Here is an 18,477-nt window from a genome sequence, read left to right as displayed (position 1 = left end):
ACAATTCGTGAGCTCTGAGCCAGTGTCTCTGGAGTGGGAGACCTCATTTGTGGGTACATTTAGGGCACAGTTGCAGAAAGAGCCATGTGAAGTTGTCCAGGGTCTGCGCCTACCTGTCCTCAGTGCTGTTCTGTCACCTCTCACCCAGGGGCGGCAGTGTGGAGCCACTTGCTGTTGTCTGCAATCCCTGGCCTCGGCCCTGAGACTGGTCATATGAGGAGGAGCATCAGGGTTGGAGCCTGGGGAAAGCTGGGGGGTTCCCATGGGTTGGCAGGCAGAAGGGGCTGGTGTCACACACTTCTCCCCAGCGGGGAAAGTCTGAGTAGAGGAGCCTCAGGGTTACCCAAGCTCCAGCCCTGAAATACTGGGGGAGTCAAGGGGGAGGTGGGAAGGGCAGGGCCTGTGTTCCATGTGGAGTGGCCATAGAGAACATGACCACCCCTCAGGGAGGCACTGTCACACGGGGGACAGCACAGACCTCGCCTGAGTGTTCACACACTGGCTCTTCCTAGCTGTGTGGCCTTGAGCAAGTTCTTCACCTCTCTGAGCCTCGGCTTCCTAACCTCTAATGCGGAGATACTCACACTTGTCTCAGGCCTCTTACGATCACGCAGTACTCACTGCGCGGCGATACCTTCCCCTGATGGTGGGCTATCAACACGTGAGGGGTGTGGGCTGGGGGCAGGGGGGCCGGGCCACCTAGGGTCCCAGCTGGAAGAGGGACACAACATGGCTCTTGCTGACAGCCCCTTTAGGCAGGAGCAAGGAACGCATGGCACTCACTGAATCATTGATAGGCCCAGGAGCTGAGCGGCTGGCCTCCCTCGGACGGGACTCTCAGCCCCCTCCGGAGGACTCAGGGAGGTGGCCTGAGCCTTCTCAGGGCTGTGTGTTCTTGTGCTCTCAGGCAATTTCCAAGCAGCAGCTGACCTCACCACCCTCCATCCCACGTCGGCCAGTGCCTGCCACATTCTCTGGGGAGCCCACCCTGCAGGGCACAGCCATGCCCTTGCTCTAAGCCCCACTGGTCCAGAGGGGATGCATGAGCGAGACGGATAAGTGGAAATTTAATTTTTCATTCTGGCCATTCGTTCGGGTAATAACTTTGCCCTGGGCGCATCTGGAAAGGGAAATGAGGAGTGACTGGGGCAGGGCAGAAGGTGGGCAGCAGGGGGTGTGCTGAAGGGTCATGCGTGTGCAGAACACGTGTGTGCTGGGCCACTGCACACCTGCGCAGACTCGCTTTGGCACAGCTTCTTGGGGCCCTGGGCCCCCACGGAGGGAGCACTGAGTGGTTGCTGGGAGATGAGTGAGTAGGCTGGGCTGGAGGGCGGGGCGCCCAGGCCAGGGAAGCATGGGAAGGAAAATGGCTGGAGCAGAGTGGGCAGGGAGGAAGAAGCAAGGCCTTCTCTCTGTTGGCCACAGGGAGTCTGAAGGGCTCTCAGCCAGGAAGCACCATGGTGAGGTGTGTGGGTTAGACTGAGCATTCATGGGGTTGCGTGGATGGCACCAGGACACCCGTTAGGAGCTGCCACCATGAGTGAGTCCCTAGTGGGAAACAACAGGCCCAGGCTGTGGCTGTGGTGATGGGGGCACTGAGGAGATGGACCCAACAGAATCTGTGTGTGCTTCTGTGGGCTCAGGCCCCAGAGAAGCCCCTTTTAGCGGCTCTTACACAGAGGAGCAGTTTCATAGGGTGGGCCCAGTGGTGACAAAATGAAGCTCCCTTCCTTCTCCCTCTGGGGTAATGACAAGGTGGGGAGAGGCCCAGGGTGCAGCCTCGACCAGACTGAAAAAAGCAAATGAGGCAGGCTCTATCCCTGTGGGTGTCAGGAGGAGACGGGCCAGGCCTCTCCAGCTGGGACCCAGCCTCTTGCCACTCCCAAGAGCAGGGCAGGGAGGCTGCCAGGGTGTAGGATGTCCGTCCCTACTCCCATCCCGGGGTGCGGGGCGTCTGTCCCAACTCACATTTCCACTGAAACCCCGGGCTCAGCCCTTGCGGGTGAGGATCACAGTCTGCCCGTCAGGCCTGGAGTTCTTCAGACCCAGAGTTGTGGGCCTTGAAGGCCAGTGTCCTGGAAGGGAGGCAGGTATGAGCCTGCAAGTGTGCTTGTCCAGCCATGGTATGGACATGTGTCTCTGGGCGTGTAAATGTGAACCAGTGTGAGCAGGCTCCGTCTGCATGCTGAGTGTGCACGTGGGAGCCTGTGGCTGTGCCGTGGCAACGTGCCATTCTCTGAGCCGGCGAATGGCAGTGTGTTGGGAGGTCTGAGAAGGCAGCTGCATCCGTGCCTCTGGGAGGATTCGGTTCTCCCCCAGCTTGCTGAGGCTCTGCCTGATGGTCTGACACGAGGCACAGCTGCTGCAGCTGCAGATGGACAAAAGGGCTTCCCAGAGGTGGACCCCAGGCCTCCCCACTCTCCCTGTGGCTGGCTGCACTGCATGCTGGGAGTGTAGTTCTTGCAGCTTCCGGGCCTAATCTGATGCCAGAGCATTTCCTGCCTGAGGAAGCACCAGGCATTGGTTTTGGAGGCAAACCCAAACATTCTCTTTGACCCCAAACCTCCAGATCCTAGATCCAGACTGTAAGCCCTAACACGTCACTGTACCTCAGATCTATCCAAAGCCCCCAGCACCAGCCTACCCACCTCAGAGAACCAGGACCCCAAAGGCATGCAGAGCCCCCACTTCCCCACTGTCCTGACCAGCCAGGGACCCCAGAAGAGAAGCTACAACCTTTCGGGAATGGGGACAAGCTGCTCCCTTTGTAAGAGGATGTGAGGGAGGCTGGCTGGGCCCCTGCCAGCAAACATAAATGACCCCGCGGCCTGGCTCTTCTCTCTTCTCCCAGCTGCGGCCCTTGCAGCTCTGCTCCTGGCACAGAGACAGGAGCTACTGGCTGAGTGTAACAGCTGGAGAGGTGGAGGGGGAGGGGAGGACGCTCCACTCCACCCCAGACAGCCCCTTCTGCTTGCAAATGAGTTAGGTCCCCACGCTTCTCCTTTCTTCTCTCCCTCGCTCAGTATCCTCACTCAAAAGTCTTTGATGCTGGAAGGTCATCCCAGCCATTCTGCTGCTGCTACACAGGCCCAGCCCTAAAGTAGCCAAAATAACTAGGGTTCTATTTGATCCCAAAAGATCCCCAGGAAAGAGTAAACCTCCTTAGAACTTGGGGAAAAAAGCTGGCCAGGTGCGGTGGCTCACACCTGTAATCCCAGCACTTCGGGAGGCCGCGGTGGGCAGATCACTTGAGATCAGGAGTTCGAGACCAGCTTGGCCAACATTGTGAAGCCCCGTCTCTACAAAATATTAGCCGGGTGTGGCAGTGCATGCCTGTAGTCCCAGCTACTCAGGAGGCTGAGGCACAAGAATTGCTTGAGCCTGGGAGGCAGAGGTTGAAGTGAGCCGAGATCGCTCTACTGCACTCCAGCCCAGGCAATGGAACGAGACTCTGTCTCAAAAAAAAAAAAAAAAGAAGAAGAAGAAAAGGACTTAGGAAAAAAAATTAAGCAGAAGTCCTGGGGAGAAAAAAACCTTGTATAATCTGGTCCCAAGCCACCACACCACTCCTCCTGTCACCCACTCCAGAGAAACAAGGTCCTAGTGGGCCCTGTGCAGGTTTATCTGAGTCTCTCCTGAATACTTGCTCCACCTAGAACAAGGCTCATCTCTAAGACATAATCTTGCCATTGTAGAATTCATTCTGTCGTTCAACAAATATTTCTTGAACACCGGCCACGTGACAGGCAATCTAGGTGCTTGGTATAAATCCATGAGCAAAACAGACAAGAAGTCCCTATCCTGGTGGAGCTTATGTTTTTGCATAGGAGGAAAGACAATAGATAAAATACATTTTTAAAAAATACGGCCGGGCACGGTGGCTCACACCTGTAATCCCAGCACTTTGGGAGGCCGAGGCGGGCGAATCACAAGGTCAGGAGATCGAGACCACGGTGAAACCCTGTCTCTACTAAAAATACAAAAAATGAGCCGGGCGAGGTGGCGGGCGCCTGTAGTCCCAGCTACTCGGGAGGCTGGGGCAGGAGAATGGCCTGAACCCAGGAGGCGGAGCTTGCAGTGAGCCAGGATCGCGCCACTGCACTCCAGCTTGGGCGACAGAGCAAGACTCCGTCTCAAAAAAAATAAATAAATAAATAATAAATAAATAAAAAATAAAAAATACGTAGCCTGGGCACGGTGGCTCATGCCTGTAATCCCAGCACTTTGGGAGGCTGAGGCGGGTAGATCATCTGAGGTCAGGAGTTTGAGACCAGCCTGGCCAACATGGTGAAACCCCGTCTCTACTAAAAATACAAACATTAGCCAGGTGTGTGGCACGTGCCTGTCATCCCAGCTACTTGGGAGGCTGAGGCAGGAGAATCGCTTGAACCCGGGAGGCGGAGGTTGCAGTGAGCCAAGATGGCGCCACTGCACTCCAGCCTGGGCGACAGAGTGAGACTCCATCTCAAAAAAAAAAAAAAAAAAAAAAGTAGTAATTTTGAAGGTGAAATTGAGGAGGAAAAAAAAAGAGCAGGGTAAGGGGATCCCAAGTGCTGTGGACCACAGAGGTGGAATGGGCTTATGAGCTGCAGTTTTAAATAGGGTAGTTGGGGAAGGTCTTGATGAGAAGGGGCTGTTTGAGCTGGGTCCCAAAGGAGGTAAAGGAGAGAACCTGGGGCCCCTGGGGAAGTGGCTTCCCGGGGGCAGGGCAGCCTATGCAGTGTGTGCCAGGAGTGGGGCAAGCCTGCAGGAAAGCAGGAACAGATGACTTCAGAGGTGGGGCGGGGCGTAGGGCACGCAGAGCATGTTAAGGCTCTAGGGAGACTCATTGGAGGGCTCTGAGCAGATGTGACTTACACTTTAACAGGATTTGTCTGGCTGCTGTGTGGAAAACAGTCCACAGAGGGAAAGGGTGGAATCAGGAAAGCAGTTAGGCAGCCATTGCAGTCAATAATCCAGATGAGAGATGAGGGTATCTTGGATCAGGGTGGTAGTGATGGAGATGGTGAGAAGAGGTCAGGTTCAAGGTGCATTTTTTTTTTTTTTTGAGATAGAGTCTTGCACTGTTGTCCAGGCGGGAGTGCAGTGGCACAAACTGGGCTTACTGCAACCTCCACCTCCCAGGCTCAAGCAATTCTCCTGTCTCAGCCTCCCAAGTAGCTGGGATTACAGGCACCCATCACTACACCCGGCTAATTTTTGTATTTTTAGTAGAGACGAGGTTTCACCATGTTGATCAGGCTAGTCTTGAACTCCTGACCTTAGGTGATCCATCCACCTAGGCCTCCCAAAGTGCTGGAATTACAGGCATGAGCCACTGTGCCCAGCCTGCATTTTCAATTATAACTTACAAACTACTTGGGATACCAGTCATTCTTGTGAAACAGATAAGACCATACACTCTACCATACTGCAATGATGTGACTTGAGAGGTCCAGAAAATTCAAACTAGTTGAGGAAAATGTAGGAGAGCTTTATTTTTTATTGGGTCTCTGCTGTTGAAGAAAGCACAAAAGTAACAATAGTGAACTTATAAACTACTGCAACACACTGAAATGAGTCAATCCCAAATGATCATGAGGCTGCCACTTCCTCAAACCCTGTCCTCATTCCTGCAGAAGAGAAGAACTTTAACCATTTGAAAACTGGCAGAAGGACCACAGGCAGGCATGGTAAATTCTAATTTGCATTTATTTGCAATTTATACAGGCTTTACTATGCTATGTCAGTATGTGATTAATGGAATGACCTTAGCAATTGTTGCAACCAGAATGAGAGGTGCAGACCATTACTACATACAAATTTGAAAGAGAAAAAGATCATGGTAAACTGGAGAAGAGAAGGCTCCTGAAGAAGGGGCTGGAGAAGTGCAATAGGCAGGGAGCGAGGATGAGGAAAGGCATTCCTGGCGGGGCAGACTGCATGTATAAAGGCTTGTAGTAAGGAATCAACTTGGATAACAAGGACAGCAAGGAAGGTGAGTTGACCAAACCCAAGGTAAGGTTGCATGATGCAAGCTTTGAAGGCCAGACTGCACAGCCCAACAGGCAGCTGGGGAGCCATTGCTGATCTTTGAGAAAGGGAGTGGTTGTGTCTACACAGTGAAGATTAACCTGGTGACTGTGGGTGGGGTGACTCAAGGCAGGCAGAGGCAAAACAAAAGTGGGAGATTTAGGAATTGACCACGGCAGTAAAACCTGGCATAAGTTGCATGGTGGTGGCAGTGGTGACGGGGAGTTGTGTCGAATGGAGAGGGTTTGGAAGGAAGACGGCAAACCGGGTTGGTACAGATGGGTTTTGACGTGGTGCTGAGAATTGCAAACCAGGATGTGCTAGAGGTCAGTTTTCTAATGTGTCTGCCTAGATGTCAGTGATGTGAGACTGTCTTGGAGGCAGGAGGTATGGGGTTCATGCTCCAGTATGTTGGGAAACATGGCATCTGACGTGTCCCTCTAATAGTTCACAGTGTGCATGAGAAGGTAACAGGCTCTGATGCTTTGTCTAAGCCAACATTTCGACCCCCGTATTTTTGCTGACCCTTTGAGCCAATGGTTTGAGGTTCCATGGGCCACAGTTCGGGAGATGCTATGGAGATACAGTCCCAGAATTGGGCGAGAACTATGTACCCTAAATAATTTGGAGAGCCAGCAGGATAAGGGTGACTCCAGAAGCTGATACTAGTCTGTCACTAGGAAAGAAAGCAGAGAGTCAGGGCTGAGGGTCCCAGGACAAAGCATCCAGCGAGACAGCTGGAGCAGAGAGAAGGAGCAACACAGCCGGAGATAGCACTCAGAGAGGAAAGCCGAGGACCACGGAATCTTGTATTGGAAGGAAAGGGACATGTTTCAGAAAAATGGCAGCTCCCTCCATCTGGATGCTTCCTTAGCCTCCTGGCCTCTCCAAGTCCGGCCTCCTCCAAGAAGCCTTCTCTAATGCCAAGACACACCACCTCGTTCCCCTGCACCCTGCACTTCCCTGCCACTTCCCTTATCATCTGCACGTGCTGTCTCTGAGTGTCCTTTGCTTCCCCGGCAAGGCTGTGAGTTTCTCGTCTCCCATGACCAGCAGGATAGATGCTCAATATGTTTGCTGATTGGAGGGATGGTTGAAGAGAGGAAGGCAGGTGTAGACAGGGGAGATCATTCAGATCTGAGTGAGAACTGAGGAGGGGCAGGCAGGCTGAGTACGGAGGAGGCTAGGTTCTTCCCAGCTGCCTCTGGGGTACCCCTGGTGGAGGCTGCTCCCACCTTGTGGGGAGCAGTTGTGGGGCCCTTTTGAGAGTGGTAAACAGATGGGACCTAGTGAGCAGGGAGACGCTTGAGGTTCCAGGGAGGCTGCTGCAGAGACAGGCGGTCAGGACAAAGATCCCATTAATATGTACTGGGCAGCTGCTGGCTTACCTGCACCAAGGATGGTGGTAGCAGGTGGGGAGTGGGGTCCTCCACGGCGGTGTTCCTTTGCCAGCGCTCACATGTACAGGAGCCCCTGGGCAGTCCCAGCTCAGCCGCGTGACCTTGGATGAGTGAGTGGCCTCCCTTCCTTGGGCCCTGTGTTTTCGTCAGCCCTTCCAGCCCAAATTCCTGGAAGGCCTTTCCTCTTTCCTAGAATCTCCACCCTGCTGCAGCCTGCCGAGTGGGACAGCACCCCACACATGCCCCGGGAGGAGCATGATTCCCATGGAGTGAGAGATACTGAATCAGAGAGTGAGCAGGCAGCAGTATACCAGCAAACTGGCCCTTTACGTGGGCCTGGAGCGAGGAGGGTCTGAGCGGCTGAGGTCAGCCTTCTGGGCTTGCCCTAGACCCGCAGCCTAGTGCCTCTGACTGAGGCCAGCTATGGTCTCCGGTGCCACCCTGTGGTGGTGCCAGGAACCGTTTCCCTTAGCCTCACCTCAGGGCCTCTTTGGCCTGTGGCATGGCCCTGGTTTCAACCACCTTCCCAGGCCCTGTAAGGCAAGGGAAGGGGCAGCGTTAGCCAAATAACGGTACTGTGGCCCGGCCCCACTGGCACAGAAAGCCACCCATCCAGCCTTCTCTCCCGTCCCACCTGCTTCCTTTCTCTTCTTTTCACCTTTCCTGCCTCCTTGTTTCGGCTGTGTCCACTGAGCATACAGATTTGCCCATTCACGTTCATGTCAGCATAGGTGTGCGGGCCCTCCCGGCATGTGCTCCCTGAGTGACAGGCTTGCTATGATGGCAAGGGTGTGTGCCTGTGCATGTGCCCACTTGCGTGTACTCGACATTGCTACACACGCATACACGCACGTGCTTTCACCCCCATTTCTGCCGTCCTTGCGCTGTGCTCGTCCCCCGCCATGCCGGTGTCTTACACTTATAACCCAGGCTGGCAGCACTACCAGGCCCCCACCTTGCCCTGCAGGCCCGGACCACAGCCAAGAACCACAGCCCTGGTTTCTGGCACCTTGGCAGCTGATTGGCACTCACGGGGCATCTCCTGAGCCAGTGCCTGGGAACCTGTTTTCCCTGTGCCCTGCAGGCAGACAAAATCAGGTGCAGAACACCTAGGTGGCTCCTGGTTCTGGGTCTTGGAAGCCAAGGCGATGGGGTTGGGACACAGTGACTGCCAGGTGTCTGGCAGAGGGGTATCGGTGACATTTGCACACGTTCTATGTGCAGGAAAAGCAACGTTGCATTATTGCTGGGTGACCTCAGGCAAGTTATTTAACCTCTGCAAGCCTCTGCTCCTCGGATATCCAATGAGAATGAATGGCATACCTCCTCAGGGTTGTGGCAGTGAATGGCATCGAGTGGACAGTGTGCTGAAGCTGGCAGTGGCCCATGTGTCTCACTGCACCATGAGTGGGGATTCAGCTGGGCCAGCACCACACCAAGGACAGTGGGGATGGAAGGCCCTGGTGCTGTGGGTACTGCCTTCTGCCTCTCCTCTTGCCTGTCTCACTCCAGCTACCAACGCTGCGGCATGTTAGGGCTCCAGGAAGGGTGGGGTGCTGCGGGGCCTCGAACTGGAGCTGCTCAAACCTGGGGTGCAGACAGCCTGTCCTTCCTGGCCTCTCCTTTCCCTGCCTCCCCGCCTCCCTCCCACCCCTTCGACACCCCAGGAGCACACGCTGATGCTGTCCCCTCCATCTCTTTTCCTCACCCAGAATTCCCCTACACCCCGTCTCCTCCCGAACATGGGCGGCGCGCCGGGCCGGTGCCCACGGCCATCATTGGGGGCGTGGCGGGGAGCGTCCTGCTGGTGCTGATTGTGGTCGGCGGGATCGTGGTCGCCCTGCGGCGGCGCCGGCACACCTTCAAGGGTGACTACAGCACCAAGAAGCACGTGTATGGCAACGGCTACAGCAAGGCAGGCATCCCTCAGCACCACCCGCCGATGGCGCAGAACCTGCAGTACCCTGACGACTCGGACGACGAGAAGAAGGCCGGCCCGCTGGGTGGAAGCAGCTATGAGGAGGAGGAAGAGGAGGAGGGCGGTGGAGGGGGCGAGCGCAAGGTGGGCGGCCCCCACCCCAAATATGACGAGGACGCCAAGCGGCCCTACTTCACCGTGGATGAGGCCGAGGCCCGTCAGGACGGCTACGGGGACCGGACTCTGGGCTACCAGTACGACCCTGAGCAGCTGGACTTGGCTGAGAACATGGTTTCTCAGAATGACGGGTCTTTCATTTCCAAGAAGGAGTGGTACGTGTAGCCCCCCTTCCAGAGCCTCTGTCTGTGCCCGCTCCTCCCAGGCCCTCCCCGCACGCCCCCCACCTCCCACTCCAGGAGCTAAACAGAGACTTGCCCAGCTGCCCAAAACCAGCCCCGAACTCCTGGGGGGCCAGGGGAGCCCAGGGCAGCCACGACTTGGCTTTGTGTTTTATTTCCTCCCTCTCCTCCGCCCTTCCCCATGGTGTTGTGTTCGACTGTGGCTTTAGTGTTACTGTATCTTCCCTTTTAGGGGCCCCACCCACGGGCCCCACCCGCCTGCCCTCTGTGTAGGGAGCCCTGTTCTCGTCTTGTGTACCTGGGCATCCCTCCAGGGTTTGGGGAGCCAGCCTCCCCCGCCCCCCAACACTGGAATTCGTTTGTGTTTCTTCACTGGGGGTGGAGGGCTCAGGGGGCTCTAAGAGGGAAAAGCCCCCCACACCCCCAGATGCTGCTCCTCCTCCCGGGGAGAGGGAACCCAACACCCACCAGTGAAAGCCGATGCATCCGGGAGTTTGGACCTTGGGTCTGGACAGCCGGTGTACCCAAAAGGTAGGGGGAGGGGTGCGGCTTCTCCCCAGTTCCCAGGGAGTCTTGTTTGTGAAGCGGGGCCTTGGGCAGTGTTTTCCTGCTGAGGGTGGTTTTGCATTTTTTTTCCTCATTGGCCCACAGAGAGTGGAGTTGGCCTAGCTCTGATGCGTTCCGTCTTTATCCCCAATGTGCCCCCTCCATTAGGGGCTCCAGATGGGCTCTGGCCCACACTTGCTCCTGCCTCTGCTGACACATGCACACACACACACACACACACATGCACACACTGCTCCTCTCTGCCTGCTCTCCCCTGGGGTCCCATGCCCTGCCCCATCCTGACACTGCCCAAGGCCCACCCATCTATTTCCACCTGGTTCCCCCTTTAAGCTGAGAATGGGGGCAGCCTATAGAAGCTTCCAGAGACGGCTGAGACTGGGCCCTCGGTGCCTCCACCCTAGGATCTCAGGCCCGCCCCAAACTGCTTCTTACAGCATGGAGGTTTCTCTGATTTCTCCCTTATCTAGCAACACTTGGTTCTGTTGGCTAGTCAGGGCTGGGATCCCGGGGGGAACCACCTGCAGGAGTCAGAAGTGAAGCAACGTCCACACGGAGGGCAGTGGAGAAGGAAGCCCACGTGGCAGAAGCTCTGCAAACAGTCTGAGGGACTGAGGAGTCCATAGGATGCCTCACACACAAAGGCCATTGTCAAAGCCTGGGGCCTGGCAGAAAGTGAGGGGGGTGGGGCCGCTAGGCCACCTCCTGCGCAGCCATACCCTGGTCCCCATTCTGGGATGAGGGGAGGGCCTGGGAAAAGCCCTCCCTTTGAGTGCAGATTCCCTTTTTGAATGGGACATTGAGTTCCTATCAGCCACCCCAGACTGGGTCTTCCCATGTATGTAATGGAGGAAGACCCCTCCCAGCCCTCTCTCAGTCCCCCAGCTCGAAGTGCCTCAGTTCCTCCATCTGCTCCCAGATTCCCCGGCACTCTAGACTTTAGACAGGCATGCCCATGGGAAGGACCCTGGGATGGAGAGGCAGGCTTCGCGGCCCTTCATGCCTGCCCACTGGGATCCCAGTTAACTCACCCCAGGGTGTCAGGGGCTCTGCAGGATGGCAAGTGTTGGGGAGGAGGGAGGCAGACCACTCTGCCCCACGGGCACTGACCCACCCTGCCATAGGCTTCCTGAGGGAGCCCCCCAGGCCCTCCCTCCCCTCCCTGGTGCTGCTATTGAACCCCCAGCCAGCTCCGTTTCTGCCCTGGCAACCCTGGGCCCAGCAGGTGGGCCATCGTTGTCTGGCCCTCACTGCCCTGGCCCCAGCCCAGGCTGCCCAGTAGCCACGTAGCAGAAGTCTGAAGCCATGCCAGCCCTGGTGCGGCTCTCCCCTCCTCACATTTGGGGTACTGGATGGGGCGAAGTTAGGGGAGAAAATTATGGGGTCTTTCCAGCCACAGGGCAGAGGGAGGTGGAGGAGCTGGGCTGCTTCTCCCTGCAGTATTAGTGTCCCCCAGGGCAGGGGACCTTTTCCACATTACATCACTGCCCCATCCCACCTTACACCACTCTGGCCCCTCTGCTTGGTCCCCTTTTCCCCCAGGCAAGAGGCAATCCCAGGGGCCTGCCTGATAGAGGCATTTCCTGTCCCTGTCTCCTCCTGCATCTCCTTTATCCTGCACTGCCACACCCTATTCCCCATTCTGTGATGGACTTTGAAGGCCCCAAGCCCAGCCAAAGCACTGAGTTCCCCCTTAAGACACCTCCACACCCTCCCTACAAGCAAAGCACAAATTTTGGGGTCCATGTAGCATGGGCCACGTAGGAGGCTTCTGACTTGCCAGGGGCCCAGCCTCATCATACCCACCGAGCAGCTGCCAGCCTGGGCTGAGCGTGGGCATGAGGCAGGGGTCAGCACTTGGGCCTAGGGATGTGAGGTTTTCTGTGCACCAAGTTTGTGGGAAGGTGGGCACTGCTGCTGGACCCACAGACACAGTCAGCTGGCAAAAGGGAGGTCTACCCCAGCAGAGAGATGAGGACGTTTGGCTTCTCCTTCATGCCCACAGCATGAGCTGAGCTTCTGCTTTGCTAGAAATGAAATAAACTTGGTATTAATTGTGCCAAGGCCTCCCAAGTTGTCATCCTGCCTCTTGTTGCCCTCCCTGTCCTTGCCCCCGCCCCACACCCACGCCCCTGTTTCCTTACAGATTTTGATATTGTTCTAATGTGTAACAACCATCCAAGTCCCCTTTTATCAGAAGGGTCTGAAAAGCAGCAGCATAGAGTAGGTGAACACAGGCCTGCAAGTGCGACCACCTCGGACCTAGCACATGTGCCCACAGAGGACACACTCACACCTCCAACATACCCACGCACAGGTGTGTGTACACACACGTACACACGCATGCTTGCACAGCCAGATGGCCACTCAGCACAGATGTGGCAGAGGGAATGGTCTGATCCTGCTGAAAGCCCTTAAGGAGAAAAAAAGATTTCCCAGTGCCCGAGCTATAAGAGAGCCTCATAGGGGCCCTGTTTCCTGGGCATGTGCCCCCTCTGCCAGCCAACCCCCACGTGCCCAAGTCACTGGTGCAATAACTTTACTGCCTTCGTCAGAGCAGAGAAATTGGGAATTGTGTTAGGTGGGTGTAGGCAGCTCTGCTGAGCCAAGCAGACACGGGTGTCCCCTCCTCTGGGAGGAGGGGAGTGCTCCCAGGCCTCGGGTCCAGACAGAGACCGCCAAAGCCTGACTGCCAACAGAAACCCTCTCCTAGTGAGGGGCAGGTGGGGGCACCCCAGGTCCCCACACCCACAGGGAGGCTTCACACACCGCCTAGTGCCGGGGATGCCAGGAGGCAGGCCCCTCTGCTGCGGCCCAGGTGGTGAGGGTGCCCAGGCCTCTGCTGCTGCCACCGCTGCCAACACTGCCCAGCTTGCAAGGCCAGGAGGAGCCCCTGTCCCACTTGGTGCTGCTGCTCTTCTGACCCCTGCTGTGAGGAATGGGATTCTTGGTCGAAAAAAATTGGTTTTCCTTTTTTGTATAAATGAAAAGAATCCAGGAGAAGCTGCCACCCTCCCCTCCAAGCGTGATGCGCTACCTTGCTTTGGCGTCTTGTCGCCCTTTCCGCCTTTGGTCCAGGGACAGCCCAGCAGATCCTCCTGGTTCTGACCTGGGGGTGTTTGCATCACCCCCTTTTACTTGTATTAAAAAAAAATGATGGGTTGAAAATGTATTGAGGAAAAAAAATGTACTTTTTTATAAATAAAGTGTTTAAAACAAACTGGTTTGCATCCCATCACTGCCCTGTTCGATGGCAGTGGGGACGGGGAAGGGGTGGAGCTGGACGGGGTGGTGCAGAGGGATGGTGAGGGGAAGGGACCCCCACCCCATGCCCAGGTTCCAGGGTTCCAGAGGAGCAGGGGCCCTGAGGGAGACTGCTCACAGGCTGCCCCAGAACCATCTTCCATGCAAGTGAGAAGACTGTGGACTTTGACGGCAGCATCGTAGACGGAGGGGTGGGCGTCCACAGACAGAGGAAGGCCTTTAAGAAAGTAAGGCCTAAGAGGGCTGGGGGTGCACACAGCAGAGAGGGAGAGCCCTGCACCGGCTGGCGCCTTCCTGGGGGTATGGGTGCCTCCTGCCCCAGACTCCAGTTCCCCTGTCACCCACTCCTGCTGTCCTGTTCCTGCCATGTCCCCTCCTGTGGCTGTTTGGAGACGAAAACCAGCAGTGTCACACCTGCTGTGTTAGGTCCCTGGGGATGGAGAAGAGCTGAGAGCTTTATCCTTTCATCTTCTATTTCGAAGATACTGCCCAGCCCCAGCCCCTGCAAGCTCTCCCTGTGACCCACCCCTCCTGTGTCCCCCATTTCTCTCCAGGGGGCTGGTTGTTTGGAGAGAAGATCTTCTTGTTCCTTGGTTACCTCCCCACTCTCCCCACCAGCACCATCTGCTTCCCATCTCCTGGGCTGGAATGCAGGACAAATTGATCCTGGGGGTGGAAGTGGCAGGGGCTTCAGAGACTGCCCCCTCCCAGCCATCCCTCCGTCACCCCCCGCACCCAGTAGCATCTTCTTTCACTGAAATCCATACCAACGACTCCTGGGAAAGGGAGGGGGTAGGAATGATAGAGCCAAGATGGCTGCTTAGCAGAAAACCCTCCTGCCCGTTGTGGGCAAGGTCACATCCTCCACACCCAGGACTGGGGCTGGACAGGCAGAAGTAGGCGTGCAGAAGGAGAAGCCAGCAGCTGTTGGCAGCTGGCTGAGCCTCCTCTGGAAGGCCAAACCCAGCATCCTAGAAGGGGCTGTGTTTAGATGTTGATATTCGAATGAGATGCAAATTGGTTGTTTAAGCGGTCACTTCCTCAGTTTTCCAGGCTGTCCGTTTAAGTTAATTTTTAATTTGTGCAGGCAATAAATGCTTAATTACATTATTAATATATTGGAAGAGAGCAGCGGACAGAACGTCCTAATTGGCATTTAACTAGAGTGTTCTGGCAAATTAGCCAAGACTCTCCAGCAGCGGAAGGAGGGCAAGTCGGTTAGTCTCAGGCACAACCCCTGTGGACAGAGCTTTGGGCTGGAGAAGCCAGACTCAGTCCCTTCCCCAGGCCTCGGTGCCAGGATGTCCCCTTACAGACATCCCGGCCCAAAGGATACTGGGAGTCCAGGGCCATACTCTTAGTCTTCTAGTCCAGTTGGGCTTTGGAAGAACTTTCTGCTAGGCTGTGGCTCCTTCTGCCCAAACCACAACCCTTGCCTCCATCCCTCCACCACCACCCTCAGCAGAGCAGAGGACCAAAGGCCCGGAAGCAGCACCTGTCTGAGTGTCTAAGGTCCCCCTGGGATGTGTCCACCATATCCCTATCTTGGCTGGTGGGCCCAGGACTAAGCTCCTCTCTGGAGACCGTAGAGGCCTTTCTCTCCATTCCCCTATCCTACCCACTCCTGGTTGCAGACGGTTAAGGAGATAAACTTGATGAATTCAGGAATTCATTTATTCATTTACAACACGTTTTTGGCCACTCCGGGACTGCAATCCTGTGAGAGCCACACCCAGCATCCCGGCTCTAAAGAATTCAGAACCCTGGGTATCCCCGATTCCAAAATGGCCAGTGCCATCCTTGCCACAGGCTGTCGCAGACTTGTGTGTAAAGTGCTGGGGTAGCACAGGACAGGAGTGGGTCATTGTGTTTGGGAGGGTCTGGAGTGACATTTCACCTGGACCTTGAAGGATGTGTAGGAGTTCTCCAGACAGAGATCTGTTAAGAGTATTTCCGGCAGCCTTGAGAATTTACCATCTTACATTAGTTGTTCTAAAAGAGATCATCTACTCCAACACACTCATTCTGCACATGGAGAACTAAAATCTAGAGAGGAAACTATGATTTGGCCCAAGTGTGTGCCAAATATGCTCAAGGGCACAGCCACATCCCAAGAGCAGCAGGAGGGGAGGAACCCAGGGGAAGGGATGGCACCAGCCTGACTCCTGGGAGGATGCGAGATCTAGTATAAGCTTCTGTTCCCTCACAAAGCAGCAAGAACCCCCAGTGGGATATAAACTGAGTTTGCAGGATCCCTATTGGTGTTAAGTGGAGCTGTCAGAGTCAGATGGGCTCATCAGGGAAGACTTCCTGGAAAAGGTTCTATCTGACATGGTTTGAAGAATGAGAAGGACATGGATTGGGTGAGAAAGTTGGAGGAGGAAAGCCCTCTGAACGCTCTAGGGGAGCTCCAGCTAGACCTGCTTCTGAAACCGGCACTCTGTACCAGTTCCCACAGCTGGAGGCTCTTTCCCCACATCCTCCAGACACCATGCAGAGCAGCACTATGCAGAGCAGTCCTTGGGTTCTACCCAGATGTTGGCTTCTTGGACCCCAGATCCTATTTTCTCCCCTGGTTTACAGGCTTGATGGCAGAGCCAGACCAAGTCTCTCTCTATGGGGGACTGCGTTTCCACTCCCCATCCCCAGAACAACTCCCAGATGAGGCACTGCAGGCAATGTCCTCACCCCAGCCTCCCCTCTGCCAACCATGCCTCCCACAGCACACACATAGCACACACAGACACTCCAGGAGCTGGGGCCTCATCTAATCTGGCCCTTCTGGCAACTTGGCATCCAAGCTCATCTTGAGCTCCATGGAGAAAAGCACAGGGCTGGCTGCCTGGCTTGAGAACCAGCTGTAGGGCATCAATCATCAACATACATCACAGGCCCCATTGAGCGCAGAGAACTTGACTCAGGCTACACTCCAGAATCATCTGGGGATTTTTAAAAATCAGGCCTCGCCCCACGCCAATAGGGTCAAAGCCTCTGGGATTGGGATTGGGGCCTAGACAGACTTTTTTTTTTTTTTTTTTTTTGAAATGGGGTCTTGGTTTGTCACCCAGGCTGGAGTGCAGTGGCACAATCACAACTCACTGCAGCCTCGACCTCCTGGGCTCAAGCAATCCTCTTGCCTCAGCCTCCCAAGTAGGCTACAGGCACTTGCCACCATGCCCAGCTAGTCTTATTTTTATTATTATAATTATTGTTATTGTGTAGAGACAGGGGTCTCCCTATGTTACCCAGGCTAGTCTCAAACTCCTGGCCTCAAGCAATCCTCCCAAAGTGCTGGGATTATAGGCGTGAGCCACTGTGCCTGGTAACAGGCTTTTTTTTTTTTTTTTTTAGACAGAGTCTCGCTCTATCACCAGGCTGGAGTGCAGTGGTGGGATCTCATCTCACTGCAACCTCCGACTCCCTGGTTCAAGCGATTCTCCTGCCTCAGGCTCCCCAGTAGCTGGGACTACAAGCATGCGCCACCATACCCAGCTAATTTTTGTATTTTTAGTAGAGACAGGGTTTCACCATGTTGGCCAGGATGGTCTCCATCTCCTGACCTTGTGATCCACCCGCTTCGGCCTCCCAAAGTGCTCCACTGCGCCCAGCCCTAACAGGCATATTTTTAATAAGCTACCCAGGAGATTCGAATGGATAGCCAGCGTGGAGGCAGAGGCCGCCCCAGGTGTCAGTCCTGAGGAAGAGGTGGGTCTTGAGATAGGAAAATGGGACTGAAGGGGTGGGGAGTTGGGTGATTCCGTGAATTAGCACACATAGGGTTTGAGTGCTGAATAATGCTATTTACTGTTGTCATCATTAGTTGTCATCCATCACTTTCATGTTCATCATTATCGTCACCTGTGAGACTTGGGATCCCAGATGACAGTGACTGTAATGGAGGTCACCACCTGAGGCAAGTAGGGGGCAGGGTGGAGCCACACCCATAATCCTCACGAAGCAGGTTTTTGGGATTTAGATCACCTATGGGCGCTTGGTCCCTGGGCATCTTCCAGAAGGGGAAGAGGGATTATGAAAGAGCCCAGGCAGGAGGTCCCATAGGCCCTCTCTGAATGGAGCTCCTTGCTCCATGATGCTGTCAACCTAGGAGAAGTGAATGTGCTTCATGAAGGAAGGTGACGGTTCCCCCATATCCCTTTTAGGCAGATGAGGGAGGACCCTCTGAGAGAGGCGGAAGGGGAGGGTGGCAGGGCCTGTGCTCTTAAGAGTCCTCCGCTCTCTGCCTGAGGACGGGCCCGAAGATCCCTAACAAAGGCCTCTTCTATTCCACAGTGAGTAAAGACCTCCTTGGGGATGACTGAACCAGAGACCAGTTGGCCAGGGTTCCCCAGCCTGATATCCTGCTCATGCCCACCATCCCCTCAGTAGCCAGCTCCTTTTCATTTTGCAACACTCCTGGGACCCTCATCCCTGAGAGCCCCTATGGCTTCCAGGGCAAAAAGGGACAGCAAGTAACAGAACGGCACAAGCTGCCTTCCAACGTAGGCTGGCAGCCCCTTGAGGGCTGGGATCTTGTCTTTTTCTTTTTTAATGTGATGCTTCACAAATTTGCATGTCATCTTTGCACAAGGCCATGCTAATTGTCTCTGTATCGTTCCAATTTTAATACATGTGCTGCCAAAGCAAGCATTGGGATCATGGCTTACTCATCCCCAGTACCCAGCCCAGAGCGAGCACAGAGTGGGTGCTCAACAGAGGCTGAACCAAATTGAACTGATCAAAATGAGAGTCAAAAGAGGCCTTTTAGCTGGGCATGGTGGCTCCTACCTGTAATCCCAACCCTTTGGGGACCTGAGGTGGGAGGATCGCTTAAGGCCGGGAGTTTGAAACTAGCCTGAGTGACACAGCAAGACTTGCATCTCTACAAAGAATTAAAAAATTAGACAGGTGTGGCGCACACCTGTGGTCCCAGCTGCTTAGGAGGCTGAGGTGGGAGGATCGC

General features: G+C 55.2%; 1 protein-coding gene and 1 non-coding gene across 2 annotated transcripts in view; one reads left to right on the top strand and one right to left on the bottom strand.

Moving 5' to 3' along the window:
• The window catches only part of NECTIN1 (nectin cell adhesion molecule 1), a 68,563-nt gene extending 55,090 nt beyond the window's left edge, over nt 1-13,473 (top strand). Inside the window, exon 6 of the mRNA XM_005579935.4 lies at nt 9,125-13,473. Within this exon, the coding sequence (XP_005579992.1) occupies nt 9,125-9,672 (548 nt within the window). The 3' untranslated portion in view covers nt 9,673-13,473. The remainder of the gene's footprint in view (nt 1-9,124) is intronic.
• Nucleotides 13,474-18,059: 4,586 nt separating this feature from the next.
• On the bottom strand, nt 18,060-18,161 carry LOC123568890 (U6 spliceosomal RNA). The gene has a single exon (XR_006692449.1). It is a non-coding gene; the product is annotated as a U6 spliceosomal RNA (small nuclear RNA).
• Nucleotides 18,162-18,477: the final 316 nt, after the last annotated feature.

This window comes from Macaca fascicularis, chromosome 14 (genome assembly GCF_037993035.2).
Source record: "Macaca fascicularis isolate 582-1 chromosome 14, T2T-MFA8v1.1".
Taxonomy (NCBI): Eukaryota; Metazoa; Chordata; class Mammalia; order Primates; family Cercopithecidae; genus Macaca; species Macaca fascicularis.
This window is presented reverse-complemented; position numbering and strand designations above follow the sequence as displayed.